Source organism: Colletotrichum phormii (genome assembly GCF_030913505.1).
Source record: "Colletotrichum phormii strain CBS 102054 chromosome Unknown BDP81scaffold_4, whole genome shotgun sequence".
Lineage (NCBI taxonomy): Eukaryota > Fungi > Ascomycota > Sordariomycetes > Glomerellales > Glomerellaceae > Colletotrichum > Colletotrichum phormii.
In genome coordinates this window covers 1904600-1919817 of record NW_026851446.1, presented here as the reverse complement: position 1 = coordinate 1919817, position 15218 = coordinate 1904600, and the positions used below count along the sequence as shown (strand labels likewise).

The following is a 15218-nucleotide window of genomic DNA, read 5'->3' as shown; positions in this document are numbered from 1 at the left end:
ATTGCAGATGGGCAAGTTGAGAAAACAGTCCCGAGCTCTGCTTGTTACACGACGTATTCCTGATGTGCGCCTCGCTGGTGTCCCTAGATTCTGGTCGTGTGTAGCACTACAGTTCACCGCATATACGAGCTTGAAGAATTTTCTTGAAAAGTAGTCGGGTTTCAATTCCGGCTCTCTGAGAGTCCACCCTTCCAAATCTGTAGTAACCTGTTTTGACCCTTTACCTGTCTTGTCCTTTCTCGTTATGAAGCTTCGTTTTCGTATGCTCAGAGCTTGCATCAAGCAAGTAGTAGTAATCCTTCCAACAAACAAACAAAATGTGCGCGTGACCCTTTTCCCCTTCTTTTTCCTGGGGCCACGACTTCCTATACACAAACATTGGTATCTTGGGGCGAGAAGGGGTATCAACCAATCGACCTCTCTCTATCTAATCCCGCAATGCAGAAAGTTAATTTGTCCCCCTTGACGAAATCCGTGAAAGTCCGGCCGTCGGGGGGCATGTTGAAAACCGCTTGGAAGTAAAATGGCCATGTGATTTCCCTATGCCAAGCAAAAAAGAAAAGGATTGGAAAAATGTGAATTCGAAAGCAATCAAGCCGCAACTGATTGCTGGTACTGTTGTTGTTGATCATCTGTGCGCTGCTCTTCCTTCTCAGAGGCCTCGATGCCCGCGGCTGTGGGAGGGCGCTCTTGGGAGGAGCCGCCGCTTTGTGGGTTACCCTCCAAGTGAGCCACGAGCTTTCGGAGGTCTCTGCGGTTGCTGTTGAAGATCTGCAGGCAGGAACCGCACATGCGTACGTAGCAGAATTGGCACTTGTAACGGTCCTCGGTATCGGCCTTGCCACAAGTCTGGCAGGTGAGGGCGTAGTTGCGGTTGCGAGTTCGGTCCATGGTGCGGTGCTTGACGTAGCAGTCGAGCATGCTCTCCTTCAGGGGCAGAGACTTGTAGATCATGCCGGGACTGGGAGGCTCGGAACCCTGCATGGGGAAGAACGACGCGCGAGGGTCGGCAGGCGGCAGGTCCTTGGCCTTGAGCTCGCGGTACTCGACGGGTTCTTGGTTGGGGCGCTGATCTCTCGAGGCAGCTCGCATATCTCCCTGCGCGAATCCGGGTGCCGGCGCATAGGGCACATACTCCCGCTGCTGCTGCTGCTGCTGCTGCTGCTTGTTGGGTGCGGCCCGAGGCGGGAACTGGTTCTGAGGATCGGGACTAACGGGGCTGACTGCGAAGTCTCTCGTGATTGTCGGAGGGACCTCGCTGCTGGTGACGGGTCCATCCACGCGCATTTGAGGCAAGCTTTGAGCGTTGTGTAAGTTGCGCGCCGTAACCGCCTTACGGGGAATAGGAGGCTTGGACTCGTTTGATTGATCGCGGCCAGGCTCGGGGGAGGAAGCCGGTGAGACGGGCGATACGATTGTTTCGACAACCGGCGTTTTGACATCTTCCTTCTCATAATCGGGAGTCGGCAGGCGTTGGGTTGGCGAAAGCGCTGTGTCGCTGTGAGTCGTTCCCACATTTGCACCATCCTGACCATCGCGCAAATGATGGATTTTCTCCTTCAACCGCGAAACCTCTTGGCCCATGTTGTTAGTTTGAGCCGCTTGACTTTGAGAGGGAGCTGGACGAATATTTCTGCCGGGAAGATTTGATGTGCTGCGAGGGGGGAATTGTTGCTGCTGGGTCGGAGGAGGGGTTGCTGTGTATGAAGATTGCGCGGTGTTTGGTTGAGAAGCAGCAGTTGACCCGTGGCTGACTGTGAGGTGTAAATCTGGGACCTCTATATTACGATCAGATTTTACAGATCTCCTCCTCCATAGTGGTCGCTGTTGTTGCTGCGGCGATGCTGCCGATACATAGCTTGTCGGGCTGCCAGCAGTCGGGGCAGGTGCCGAGTTGACCGGAGCGGCGCCGGCCTGCTCATTGTAGTAGGCCGGGTGTGGCGGCAGTCCCTTGTTGGATGTGAACTTTTGTGCGCCATAGTGGCCATTGTCACCAGATGACACCGAGGTTGGTGTCAGGATCTTGTTTTCCCTTGTTCCATACTGTTCAGAGGTATATGCCTGGCTCGAGTCTCTCTGACTTGCGCTTCCATCCGGTGACATGATGAGGGATTCCCCAGAGCTTCTCGAATACGCCGAGAGCAGACTGCCGATCGAGTTCCTTTCGTCCTCGGGAGAATACTGCTGTTGCTGCTGCTGGTTCGCCGGGGAGGAGGGTGATGGTGCTTGCTTTGCAACTGGGCGGCGAGGTATATGTACCGGGGGCAACGCTTTTGTCTCGAGGGGAGGGAGTGGAGGGAGAGACTGGTTGAGGGGTTGCGGTGGTGGAAGCGGTTTGTCTGACATGGCGAATGTCTTCGTCTTCTTGGACGGGACGGGAGGAACGGGAGGTATCGAAGGGAGCTGCTTAGATTTGGGAAGAGATTCGGCCTTTGGAGACGGAGGGGTGGGTAGGGCTTTTGAGAAGCGCGATCTTCCCTTGCGACTGTGAGAACGGAGGAAGTCCATTTTGAACGAGGGCCCCCGGATGGCGGTGGGTTACCCTATAATTGGGATGACGGCGCAGTATCCGTACTCCGTACCCCTTCCCCTTTGCTACCTTGCCTGCGGATGTACGAATCCTTTTGGTCTGCTTAGACTCTCACCAATCGGCTGGCTGGAGGAAATCACCAAGGAGGTAGGGCCAGGGGGGATCAAGGCAGCAAAAGCTGACCACGGAGGGCTGGTGGGACTCGAGAACGTGGGACGAAGGAGGGATGGCGACAGGTTGATTGGAGCGATGAAGTTCGAGGGGGGTTTGCCTTTGCCACAATGTTCAGTATTTTCAGTGCTGTAGTGTTGCGATGCTAGAAGGAACAAGCATCAAGGGTCTTTGGAAGAGAGGAGTAGGGGAGGAGTGGACGAGGATTCCGCGACGAGCACGGCTGCATATGCCTGTAGGATGAGGAGTAGGTACCTTGGTAAGGAGAAAGAAGAAACTTGTGAGGTGTCCAGGAGTTGGTTGGATAAGAATGTAACTTGAAGGGGTGGCAGAAGCAGAACAATGACTGAACGACGCCGGAAGAGATGGGAAACGGGAGAGAGAGTACGGAGTAATAGTAAGTACAGGGTAATGGGAAGTGTAAAGGGGGGGGAGGGGGGTGTAAGTTCGGCGTCAAGTTTAAAGCTGGCAGCCACGGAGAACCCTGCGACGGGGCCGGGTGTCTGAACATTGACCTTTTCTTCCCTCTCTGTGGCTGGGAACTTGAGAAGTTGGGATGGGATTGACAAGGATGTCATCGATATGTTTAAGGTGAAAAGTACCTTGTGGATGCCCACCTCATCAGCAATGCAGAAAAGGCAGATGCGTCCAGTTGCATTGGTACGAAGAGGTACGGATACGCGGCGTGTCTGCCACGGCATTTGCACGTAACATAGGTACTAAGCACCAAAGGTCAAAAAGGTAATGGGCGATGAGACATGTACCTTGGGTGCGTTGTCAGCAGCCAAAAGGTACTTGCTAACACATCGCAATCCTTCCATTTACTTCGTGACGGAAGGCACTATTTTATTTTTGCTAGCGTTTAGTGCCTGCCTGGAGTCTGGACGACTGCGTACACACCTAGCACCGTGGCACCGTGGCACCGCAAAGTCCGTCATTGGCTCCGTCAGACTGGATCCGGCCCCTCCCATCCCAAAGTGCGGAGCAATTGACAGTTGCAACCCTCCCAAAGTCATAGCAAGCATCGGCAGCCCTGCAATGAAAGCAGGCATTGCAAAGCAGGATTCAGGAACAAGAACACTTTTTTGCTGGGGTTGTTCGGGGCTGGCTTGTGCTTGCACTGCTTGGCCGGCTGGGGCTGGTGGAGTGGCGGCTCGCAGATGTGTTGACACGTCCCCATGTACTCCACCACCAATTTCACTATGAGAGTCGACTTTGACAGCTCACCTAACCACCTCACCACCCGCCCACCACCATCGGCACCCGCATCATCAACCCACGGGCAGCGGAGGCCGAGAGGAAGCCACCCTCAGGCTTCAGCTGTCAATGTCAGTCCCTCCCATGCACCTTCCGGGCTGTGCTCTCTCTCTTTCCAAAGTGCACTACGGAGTAATTACGACGACTACGAATCACTCAGCATTGAGCAACAGAACAGCCACTCTACTCTCTCAGCCGACCTCTTTCCGGATCCATCCTCTCATGGGTACCTCAGTAATAGAGTCTGCACTCACGCAACCAAAAAAGCCCACCGGCTTTTGCTTTCACGCGCATGCGGCTCCTGATTCAATCCCATCTTTAATCTTATTCTGCATGCCTCGGTCGCGGCAGCTTCGAGACATTAATCAGAGGACAAGACAGGCGTGCCTCCAGCAAAAACCAGTCAACCACCCCTCCCCGCTCCGTCACCACTCGTCGAATCGTCTCCAATTCCCATCTCGATTGTTGGTAGGCTGAAACAGCCCGCTGATGGAGGGGACTGCCAGTACGAAGTATTCATTCGACCCAGGCTCGCGTTTAATCACTACGGATCGCACATCGCAATGACTGAGAATGCGTCTTGTTACGAGTTGACTGTACAAGATGAGCTTCTTCCCACTCCTTCGTTCTCAACTTCTGAAGGGTTCGCCAGATGACGCCATGGCCTGCCTCATTCATCAGCTTGTCGACAGAGTCCAGATGGCGAGGCCACCCAAGTACCTAGAATGAAGCGCCTACAGGGCCCCTGCGACAGGAATCCGATCTCCCTCATCCGATATTTCGTTCCGGCGTATCTGTACGACAAATCGTTTGCGGCGCGTACACATCCTCCGTGATCCTCGTGATGGATGGCACCCAATCTGCACCTCAGCCGCCATGCCGCGTGTTGAGGCGACATGCACCTCGTTTCGCACTTGGCTCGAGTCGGTATCGGCATCGCTACCAGAACCCTCGATTCTTCTGTGCTACCTACCTACGGACACTATGTACGCCATCACGAATGAACTCCCCAAAGAAACAGAGAACCGCACTCAAGCTAAACTACCCGCGGGCCGCCGTTTCTGCCCGCAACGCCTGTTTGCGGAATCGAAATTAACTTGCTAGCATCAAGGCCTGTCCAGCGGGACGTGGGACCTCATGGAATGCACCGTTGCAGACTCGAAGCAGGGAGAAATAGGTACACAAAAGTCACCAATCGCAGCCCGCGCACCGTCTCGTTGAAGCTGAACAGAGCCCGCCGCCCAGCCACTCTCGACGTGGCAGAGGTTAAACCCGCATGATGTCTCGCCCGTGCGTGGACATAGCGCGACGCACGCGATTAGACTATTACGATCTTGAGCTCTAGCCTTGCAATCTGTCAACTAATGATGCCTTCTAGACCGTGTACGATCATTGACAGCTGGTCTGCGTTCGCCGCTCGCGTTTCTAAGTCCGCCGCCATGAGACCGTCCATATACAGGTTGTAGCGACCCGAGCATGCCATATAGCGATCTGCATCAGGGAAGCCAACCAGACTTCAGAGCCTTACGGCTGCTGGGTCGAGGACGGGGTCACATCTCACGTTCAAATCCCCGTCCGGCATCAGAGATATGTGGGTGCCTTGCGGCTCGCTAAGCCCAGGAGCCCGCGCTGCCCGTGTCCCCCCTGACGAGGGATATGTTTAGCAAAGACGAGGTGAAATCCAAGTCTGATGAACATCGGATCAAACCCCCTGAGAGCTGCGCCTGGTGTCGAAAGATTGTTCTGCGGCTGCAAAACTGGCTTTACCGGAGCAGTGCCCCGGAGGGAACACTACGTGAGTACCTACACATTACAGCGCAATGCCCTTGTCGCTCGCATGAACAGCAGGTTTGAGCCATTTTGAGTTCCTCGGTCATCCGAGTCTCACACGCCTGCCTCTGGGATGACCTTGCAAGAACTTCAGACCGAGGGGTGCCGAGCCTCCGCCGGGCTTCCCCTGTGGCCTGTGCCCGCCCCTTGAAAGCCAGAGGTCGATGACGACAAATTGTCGAACTCCAGTCTCCCGCCTTGCAGACGCACAAAGTTGGGACAACATAAGGGGTCGGATGCGCCATAGTCGCACTGCGTACCACTCTGCCATCTGTTGACCTTCAACTATTGAAAGCTTACATTCATGAGGAGACGTCTGAGACGACGTCGACTGGGCTCACTGAAGATGTTGTACGGAGTACAGCACACGAGAATCGACAACGCCTGCCGTGCTGTTCTACCAGTACGTACAGAGTAGGGGAGTAGTAATACCTAGGTACTCGTACCGCCCACAGCACCACTCGATTCGAATGGGACAAGCGGCCGTTTGATTGAGGAGCGACGTCCGCGGGCTTGGCACGAAAAAGGACGCATTGCAGCGGACCAACGACAAAGGCCTTGTTCCTGTTGGTCCAAGTCCAGCCAGCCCTCGAATGGTTCGCATCGCGGCATGCAGGTTACGTTCTTGCGGGAACCCGCATTGCGGAAAATATATTAACATTAAAATGATTTTTGGGGCAGCCTTTGTGGAAGGATGGAGCAGAGACGCGACGGTTTGTTTCACACCGGCAGGATTTTTAAGATGAAATTCGATCCGCACCCATTCCACATCTTGGTGTCATGGTGAGCGAGCACCCTCACTGTTCAGTCACAATGTCACACCGTAAGGTAGTTCATCGTTCCCGCTGGCCCGCCCTGCTTACTCTGCCGCCCGATTGATTTGATTAACGAGGCGACTGCTCAATTGCTGGCCGGGAAGCTCGGGGCGATTCGGTCGAAGGCCGGGCGATGTGAGGAGCTTTCCCCCCCTCAAGTTTTTGGGAGCAATGAAGCGGGTTGCCAAGCACACCAGGCCGATTTGATCTCCGAAGCCGTTACATTTCCACCTCACCGGCTAACACCCTGGTTCTGTCAAAGTCTGGACGTGTGTCTTCGCATTCTTGTTTTTTCGACCGCCCGTTGTCGATGAAGGTGTCGCATCGAGCACTTGTGTGCAGAAAGTCTCTGTTTTGGTACGACTCGACTCCAAGTAAACTCATGAGCTAGGGTTCAGACCGACATCTTCATCGCTGTCTTTGACTTTTGTTTTTTAGGACTCAAGACGGGAGACATTGACCCAAAAATGCTCTTTCAGTCTCCGCTCCCGGAGAGACTTGTGCGATCACGTGCTTCACGGCGGGAGTTGTCGTCACAGGCGATAAGGCACGTTTCTGGGCTTATCGCGCGGGCAAGCATCCGATGAGGACCCCGACAGAAACGGAGCTTAACTGTATGCAGGAGGCAGATTAGCAATCCTCGTCGGCCACAATGCGAAAGTCGGAGAGATAGCGGGGAGAGATAGGGGAATCAGTTGACTTCTTATACGACCGGCAATTGGTAATTGCGTCTCTTGTTTGGAGCGATTCAACGTTTTTTGGTCAAAGGGGGAGAAGACAGCAGAAGTCTCGCGAGTAATTTCATCATCACCAGCAACACTCACTAGTTTCGGCCGCCACCTGTTCCGTGAAGATGACCGGCTCCGTCAATGGCACCTCCGTTCCGACGGAGACGTCGCCGCTACTGCGCAACTCCGACGCGGATGCGGCCAACGGCAACGGCACCATCGACAATGGCGGTCAGCAGAACGGCGCCACGTCCGCGGCCGCCCCCGACGCCGATGAGAATCGGGACGGCAACCCGGAGATGGCCAAGAAGATGCACTTTCTTCTTCCGGCCGTCGGCATCGGTGTAGGTTCCACTCTCCCAGCCCGGGCCCTCCTTGGCGCAAGTCTCCGGGCGGCGGCGGTGGCTCGGGTCGAACCCTTTAGAATCGGCGGGGACTGACTGGCGTTTTTTTCTAGATCTATCTCTGCGCCGTCGACCAGCTGCTCACCGTGGCGACGTACGCCAAGATCGGGAGCGAGCTCCATGCGCTGAATTACACGAGCTGGCTCGCAACATCGTGAGTGAAGCACCCTTCCTCCCCCCGTCAGAGACGATTGTGACATCCAGTCTCGTGTGTGATGTAAGATGAGACAAAGTACTAAAGTGATGGCCCGGCAGCTACTACATCACCCTAACCAGCTTCCAACCCCTCTACGGCAAACTCAGCGACATCTTTGGCCGCAAAGAGTGCCTCCTCTTCGCCTACACAATCTTCGCCATCGGCTCCCTGGGCTGCGGCCTCGCCCAGACCTTCACCCAGCTCTGCGTCGCCCGCGCCATAGCCGGCATCGGCGGCGGCGGCATGAACAGCGTCGTCGCCATCCTCCTTAGCGACATTGTCCCCCTCCGCGATCGCGGCGTCTGGCAGGGGTACCTCAACATCATCTTCGCCGCCGGCACGTCCACCGGCGCGCCCCTCGGCGGCCTCCTCGCCGACTCCGTCGGCTGGCGCTGGTCCTTCACCGGCCAGGTCCCGCTCTGCGTCCTCGCCTTTTTGGCCGTGTACTTTGTCCTCGACGTCCCGCGGACGGACCACGCCCACTGGCGCGAAAAGGTGCGGCGCATCGACTTCCTCGGCGCCGCCACGCTCGTCGCCGCCGTCGTCGCGCTCCTCGTCGGTCTGGATTCCGGTTCCAACAACGGCTGGTCGAGCCGGCTTACCGTCGCCGCGCTCGCCGCCACGCCCGTGCTGTTCTCCGTCTTCGTCTACGTCGAGATGCGCGTCGCTTCGCATCCCTTTGCGCCGGGCCACATCATCTTTGACCGCTCGCTGTTCGCGTGCTACCTCGCAAACTTCTTCGGCATCGCGGGCCACATTGCATCCATCTTCTTCATCCCGTTGTTCTTCCAGGCTGTCCAGGGCACCTCGGCCACCCTCGCGGGCGCAGCGCTCGTGCCGGCCATGATCACCTCCGTGACGGCGAGCGTCAGCTCCGGCTACTTTATGAAGCGCAAGGGCCGTTATTACACGCTGACGGTGCTGGCGTACGGCCTCATGGTCGTCGCCGTGGCGCCGACGGTCGCGGCGCTGTATTTCCGGTCCTCGGCGGGCGTGGTGGGCGGCATGGCGCTGCTTGCGCTCGGGGGCGGCGCGGGTATCACGACCACGTTGGTCGCGCTGCTGGCTAATGCGGCGGCACGGGATTCGGCTGTCGTGGTGGCGTGTTCGTATCTGTTCCGGAGCCTGGGGTCGAGTATCGGGATTAGCGTGTGCTCGTCTGTGCTGCAGCAGGTGTTGCGGACGCAGCTGGCGGCAAGGCTGAGTGATGGTGATGAGGCGAGGAGGGTGGAGGAGAGGGTCAGGGAGAGTTTGGATTACATCCGGGAGCTGCCGCCTGCTGTTGCTGGGGAGGTGAGGTCGAGTTATCAGGTTGCGACGTTGGGGGCCATGGTGCCTATGGCGGCGTTGCTTGTGCTTGCTTTTGGGAGCACCTTCTTTATCAAGGAGAAGGCTCTGGGGAAGAAGTAAGGGTGTGAGAGGGAGAGTATGGAGAGGTGTTCTTCCCCCTTGGAGTGGAAGCTTCATGGCGAGGTGTGCATCCGCGACCTGGTGTACTCTATACATTTGGAGGAGAGATGCTGTAGTAGTGAAAACTACATGTAGCGGGACAGGGTTCGCTATATCTGTACCGGCTTGGCATATCTTAGGACTCTGTGTAACGCAATGGGTTGGCTTATAAGCGCGTCCATACTCTGTATATATACCTCACGTAGAGTCTCCGAACCCAAGACTTAATCTCTCAACCCAAAGAAGCTCTGGGATCTTGCGCAAGGTTGAGACAGCATTTTCCGAGACAATATCGAAAGACATCATTCTACCCTACCAGCGGGATATAGGTCAATGCTGGGAACTCACTGGCTAGGAGAGTAATCAAACAACGTCCCAATCCAAACGTTCTATCTTACAGCGCCGATAGCTATCTATAATCTATTCTTGCCTGAATATAGTCGGACTGAGAGGCGAGACAGGATGCTGAGCGGGCTAGGTGCTTTGATGATGTCGTGATAGACGTCACCATCATACAGCATTTAGACTGAATTCTCGACGAGGAAAGCCCGCCATAATTTGAGGGCTTCTCTTAGAAGGCAACCGAGATCCAAGCATCGGATTCTGACGAAAATCTTCAAGCACACTTTCGCCACAAACGCCGCAAGAGAAAGCGGGGTTTTGATTGAACTTGTGTTATTCGAGACATGAAGTTTCGTTGTGGGAGATATATACCAGGCACGAGGTCAGTTCTACGGACATGCCACCACATCAAGCTAAAGCTAATTTCCTGGCAGCCTGGCACAGATACTTTAGGCACGCATATTTCCGTAGTTTATCTTGCTTCTATGGACCGACTCGGTCACTTCTAGTCTTCTGAGGTTACTAGCAGCATAGAATTGAGGTCAACCAGTCGCGAAAGCGAAGCCTACAGGGGGTGGAAAGCTTGTCTTCAAGTCTCTCCGCTTTGAATTTTCGTTCCCTATACGAATATCCCGAAAGTTGTAGAAAACGATGAGATGCTGCTATTGATGGCGGGTTAGACAGACGAAGTTTCGGAATCTTGTATTCACAAAAACCTGACTGCGTACTCGCATCGTGTGAGGGCAATGACAGACCGCTATATAGAAAGCATGACGGTGAGGGCCATCCACTTTTCGAGATTCCATCTATTTCTCCCGGAGAACAGAAGCTGATATTGAAACTAAGCCTTCCTCAAGCTCAACTTTAGTCATAGTGACTGATGTCTCCAAGAGGTTGAAATGAATGTGCGCTGTGAGCTGGTGAGGGCCAACTAAGAATTTCGCCAAACGAGCAAGAGGGTTCCTGAGCCTTTGATGAGATTGACTGTATTGTGGTATAATATGAACCCTAAGACCTTCAAAAAAATATTCACTGTTCCTCTCCCAGAAGAATGCCACTTTAGCCACCACCATTACCTCCACAAGCTCGCCTGCCGAATCCGCCAGACTCCATGTCTCTAGTCTCGAACTTGGCCTCATCAACTTCGAAAGGAAACCTGGCATTCTGTCGCTCGACCGGGTCGGCGCTGTCATACAGGTCCGTCTTGAGAGGGTCGACGGCGCCGCCGAGCGGGATGGAGTCTTCTTCGCTGAAGAACATGAAAAAGGTGTCGGCAGGCTTCGTGCCGTCGCAGTTGGTGTCCGCCGCGACGACGTTGTTTTGGTTGGCGCAGTAGGTCTTTGCGCCCTCGGCGACGCGGGCGACGAGGATGGCGGCGGCCAGGGATTTCAGGCCCGGCAGGGCGACGTGTTGTCGCTTCATGGTGGATGTTGTTGCCGTGTCTCTTTGAAATGTAATGAATGTAAAGGGTTGGCTTGGCTTTTAAAGAGAGTCGTGAGCCAGGGTGTTGTGGCCTAGCTGGGGAGACATCGGGTTATAGATTTGGATGCGAAGCGCTCAGCCTGTCACTTATAATGCTCATCCTCACTTAAAAAGCTCCGAGCCGCTCGCAACTTGAGAGTTGGAGTCATAATACAACCAGCTTTAGTAAAAGTGGTAACCAAGTTACCAACTAGACCCGGGGCTGTAATACTCGCTCCATCAAGGGAGCCTATACTTGGAATCATCAATTAGACACACTGGGGGAAATTGACTACGGAGCCTCCGAGTGCGGTTTCATCGGCCTTTACTGCTAAATCTCGGTTTCCGTCGGACCCTGCGGGAGCCGGTGTGGTTTTTGAGGCTGGCAAGCGACCTCGTGAGTACCGTGGTAAGTTTAAGTATTCTGCGAAGAAGCCAACCAGTACGCTGTTCTTTGATAATGTTAGGCAGAGGAAACGAGTGCACAGTCTTTGCTATTTTGAGTTGAGAAAATAAGTGCTTTGCGGCGCCGACGGAGAACGACCAGAACTTTTGCGGGATCCCGGCGGATTGGTGTAACAATATCGAAAACATGTGGGGTTGGGCGTAGTGACTTTGAGAGGGAGAATAGATTCCCATGGCTACTATACGTTGCTTGGTGCCCTTTATGTTGTACCCTTTTGGTTATCTTGCGATACTTGCTATGTCTTCGGCATGGCGTCACACAAATACTCAACATCGCTTGGTCAATGACGATCCGTAAATCCCAGTCTATATTTTCCCTTTTCTTCTCCTGCGGAATGCAATCATGAGCAATTTTTGGTGGCACATGCGGTAGCCATATCGACGACGAGGCCGCCGAAGCGCTCTTTTCATCCCTTCTCATAACAATCTGAAAGCAAGTGACCCCCGACCCACAACCGACTCAAGAGCCAGCCATAGTCACAGTCCGAGAAACCCTACGCCGACACAGCCCATCTCAGCTTAGACGTTGAGCTCAGCAGCACCAGTGTTCTTGATGTACTCGGCATAGGCCTTGATCTGCTCCTGGACGGGACCGCCCTCGCCGCAGTAGCGCTGGACCATGGTCGCGGAGCGGCCGGTGAACAGGTTCGGGTCCAGCAGCTGGTCGATGGAGTCCCAGACGGGCTTGAAGTACTCCGTGGCCTTGATGCGCTCGATGAGGTCGTTCTTGCCGCCCTGCTTCTTGACGACGTCGGCGGCCTGGTGGGACAGGACGCGGATCTCCTCGTGGGCTTCCTGGCGGGAACCACCCTTGGCGACGATCTTCATGATGATGTTCTCGGTTGCCTTTTCCATGAATGTTAGCCGATTTGTGCGCGAAACCCAACATTCTTTCCAGGGTGTGTTTTAGCCTTACCATGAAGGGGAGCTCCTCCATCACGTGGGCGCGAATGACCTCGGGGTAGATGACCTGCGTAGCTGTGAGCGATATGTTTCATGGTGGTTGGGATAGACACGCGTATTTGTTGTTCCCGAGTCTGGAAGGGGTGAACAGGATGACTTACCAGGCCGGACGTGACGTTGTCAAGTCCAAGAAGGATGGCATCTGAGCATGTTAGCACAGCTTTGACAACAGAGCAGTGCATATAGGTATCTAGAGCCGCTCATAACTGACCTGCCAAGAGGAACATCTATTACTGGTTAGTCCCACGTACTCATACTCGTAGACGGAGTGAACTTGCCTCAGGGATATCGATTCTGCGAATAGCAGAGTCGTCGAGAGTTCGCTCAACTAAGCCGTTGCCATTAGCAACTTGGGAGTTTCATCAGGGTCGGGGGTTTAGGGGACTTACACCACTGGTCCGCGTACGTATCCGCGAAGTTGGCTGGCAGGGAGCGCAGCTAGGTTATGTCAGCATCAATCCTCTTCCACGCCCTGGGACAGACGAACCTTGCGTCCGAGAGAGCAGATACGCTCGCTGCGCATGGGGTTTCTAATAATGGTGTCAGCTCGGTGGAATGATCTCAGTCGTTGCTAAAGGGCGCCAGTGCGAGCATCTAGTGTGGACAAGCGTGCCATCTGCTGAGATCCTTTCATGGCGAAAGGGGGAAAGAGAAAACGCGGGTGTCTCTACCTCTTGTACGCCCTGTGGTGAAGTCAGTCAATCAACTCTTTTGCAAGTTAGGAATTGCACATACATTGCTGAGGAACCGATTTGGTCCTTCTCTGGAGACACTGTCAGCCCGATACTCAAACATCATCCATACTCCCCTTTTTCCGAACTCTCCGCTGAAAGGTTCCTTGAGGATGCAGGGATTCAGGAGGCAAGAGAGCCTTTCAACTACTCACCAAAAGGCTCTTCCATCTCCTTGGAGTGGGCGAGGTGACGGATGTCATTGGTAATGTGCATGGCGGTTGCGCCGAGGCCGCAAATCGCGTTGCTGACGTCGAGATCCGTCTTGCGGGTGTATGTCTGGGTTGAGATGTCATAGGTCTTGGGGAAGCCGGCCTTCTCGCAGAGAAGGTCGTTGAGCTTGTCAATCTTGGCGCCATCTCCCTGGAAGATCTCCATAAAGGAAGCCTGCGTTCCGGTGGTTCCCATCGCACCGCGGAATGCCAAGCGCTCGCGCGCAGTCTCGATGTTCTTCAAGTCCATGCACAAATCCTGGATCCACTGTGCGGCGCGGCGTCCCACGGTAATGAGTCTTACCAGATGTCAATGTGTATTCTTGGCACAGAAATAGGGGTGAGACTCACTGTGCGGCCTGGTAGTGGGTGAATCCCAGAGTTGCGAGCCTGTAGATTTTGTTAGTCACTATAGGACCTCGCAGGCGGATCATTCCCGAAACTACGCCGATCCAACCGCTCGATCGAGCCTTGACTTACTCCTTGTGCTGAAGAGCGAACTGGGAGAGGTTTTGGATGACCTTAGCCAGCTTGGGCAAGAGAAGGTCCATAGCATTTCTGCCAGGCGTTAGTTTTCAACCTCTGAAGTCATCTTTCTCGCATTACCTCATAAGGATGAGCTCTGCGTTATCCTGTAACACATTATGTCAGCCACTATTTCACAAGACCGTCTCAGAGACCTTTAAATTGTTCCAAGGAGCCTTGAAACAGTACAAGACGGCTCCCTTGACGCAAGCGAACATGAGGCAACATACAGTGACGAAGCAGCTCGTGGCACCTGTATACACAATAAGTATGAAGAACACAACATGCATCGCAGATTTAACTGAGTTCTTACCGAGATGAATGATGCCAGCGGCGGCAGGCGCAACTTGGCCGAAAGCGTGGACGTCTGCGAATAACTATGTCAACACCTCAGGCTGATCCGTGTAAGAGCCCACGCCCAAACAAACCACTTACGAGCCATCTGTGAGAAGCCGATTAATATTTGAGCAAATTTTACCAGAGTCAACACATTTACTCACCACGTCATGACGACGTCTCTTCTCCTCAACGGCAGCCACCTTGAAGTCCTCGTCGGTCAATGTCAGGTGAGCTCTCATTTGCTCCAAAGCCTCCTCAGAGATTCCATCGATGCCAAGCTCCTTCTCGCCTATATTAACGTCGTCAGAAATGAGTCTGATCAGACCATGATGAGAGAAATTCCGTCACTCACTCTCAGCCAACCAAAGCCAGAGCTGTCTCCAAGTGGAATGACGGTTACGCTGGGAGAACAGCTTCTTGGCCTCCTCACTGGCGTATCTGCCATCGAGGGGCGTCTTGTACGTGTCGAGTCCGGACATTTTGAGATTTGTGTGTGTGATATTTTGAGGATCTTCACGCCTTACACAAAGAGGGAAAAACCTTTACGACAAAATAGTCACTCTCAGAAAGTAAATGCACGAAAATTGTCCGGCGACTGGCACTGACATGACTTGGACCGATCGCGGGGTACTTTTTAATTGGGCAGGCGGTCGCAGATTTCGCAGTGCCCCGCTGCCCCATAACAGGCCACCGACCCCTGCATTCTGTCGCTGCCCCTCCATCGCAGGTCTCTGGGCTCTCTTACCTCATCAGGTACGAAGAGCGGTACTTTGGCTTGGCCCAAGCTTCCGCCATCGCCT

General features: G+C 54.4%; 4 protein-coding genes across 4 annotated transcripts; 1 reads left to right on the top strand and 3 right to left on the bottom strand.

Annotated features, from left to right (window-relative positions):
- Positions 1–435: 435 nt before the first annotated feature.
- BDP81DRAFT_165439 (uncharacterized protein) lies at positions 436–2698 on the bottom strand. Its single transcript, XM_060582097.1, has one exon. The coding sequence runs from the start codon at positions 2506–2508 to the stop codon at positions 592–594; it is 1917 nt and encodes a 638-aa protein (XP_060449175.1). The 5' UTR covers positions 2509–2698; the 3' UTR covers positions 436–591.
- Positions 2699–7221: 4523 nt separating this feature from the next.
- Positions 7222–9757, top strand: BDP81DRAFT_509672 (major facilitator superfamily transporter). The gene is made up of 4 exons (XM_060595725.1): positions 7222–7675; positions 7789–7889; positions 7991–8765; positions 8823–9757. The coding sequence occupies exons 1-4, from the start codon at positions 7457–7459 to the stop codon at positions 9339–9341; spliced, it is 1614 nt and encodes a 537-aa protein (XP_060449174.1). The 5' UTR covers positions 7222–7456; the 3' UTR covers positions 9342–9757.
- A 910-nt stretch (positions 9758–10667) lies between these two features.
- BDP81DRAFT_420301 (uncharacterized protein) lies at positions 10668–11145 on the bottom strand (the record flags this gene model as incomplete). Its single annotated transcript, XM_060589836.1, has 1 exon — positions 10668–11145. A coding segment is annotated over one exon (364 nt), but the record flags the coding sequence as incomplete, so codon positions are not given.
- Positions 11146–11699: 554 nt separating this feature from the next.
- BDP81DRAFT_420300 (adenylosuccinate lyase) lies at positions 11700–14992 on the bottom strand. Its single transcript, XM_060589835.1, has 18 exons — positions 14771–14992; positions 14576–14707; positions 14545–14547; positions 14393–14446; positions 14310–14332; positions 14161–14186; positions 14035–14112; positions 13906–13944; positions 13498–13853; positions 13347–13374; positions 13283–13294; positions 13099–13141; positions 13001–13049; positions 12890–12939; positions 12823–12838; positions 12713–12753; positions 12565–12618; positions 11700–12494 (listed from the first exon to the last, which is right to left on the bottom strand). Exons 1-18 carry the CDS (start codon positions 14895–14897, stop codon positions 12168–12170), a joined length of 1458 nt encoding a protein of 485 aa, XP_060449172.1. The 5' UTR covers positions 14898–14992; the 3' UTR covers positions 11700–12167.
- Positions 14993–15218: the final 226 nt, after the last annotated feature.

Coding starts and splice junctions, on each gene's coding strand:
- BDP81DRAFT_165439 (XM_060582097.1), bottom strand. CDS start 2,508: ATGGACTTCCTCCGTTCTCACAGTCGCAAGGGAAGATCGCGCTTCTCA.
- BDP81DRAFT_509672 (XM_060595725.1), top strand. CDS start 7,457: ATGACCGGCTCCGTCAATGGCACCTCCGTTCCGACGGAGACGTCGCCG. Junction 7,676..7,788: donor TTCCGGCCGTCGGCATCGGT/GTAGGTTCCACT, acceptor GTTTTTTTCTAG/ATCTATCTCTGCGCCGTCGA. Junction 8,766..8,822: donor CCCTCGCGGGCGCAGCGCTC/GTGCCGGCCATG, acceptor TACTTTATGAAG/CGCAAGGGCCGTTATTACAC.
- BDP81DRAFT_420300 (XM_060589835.1), bottom strand. CDS start 14,897: ATGTCCGGACTCGACACGTACAAGACGCCCCTCGATGGCAGATACGCC. Junction 14,187..14,309: donor CCACGAGCTGCTTCGTCACT/GTATGTTGCCTC, acceptor AATGTGTTACAG/GATAACGCAGAGCTCATCCT. Junction 12,619..12,712: donor ACAACGTCACGTCCGGCCTG/GTAAGTCATCCT, acceptor ACAGCTACGCAG/GTCATCTACCCCGAGGTCAT.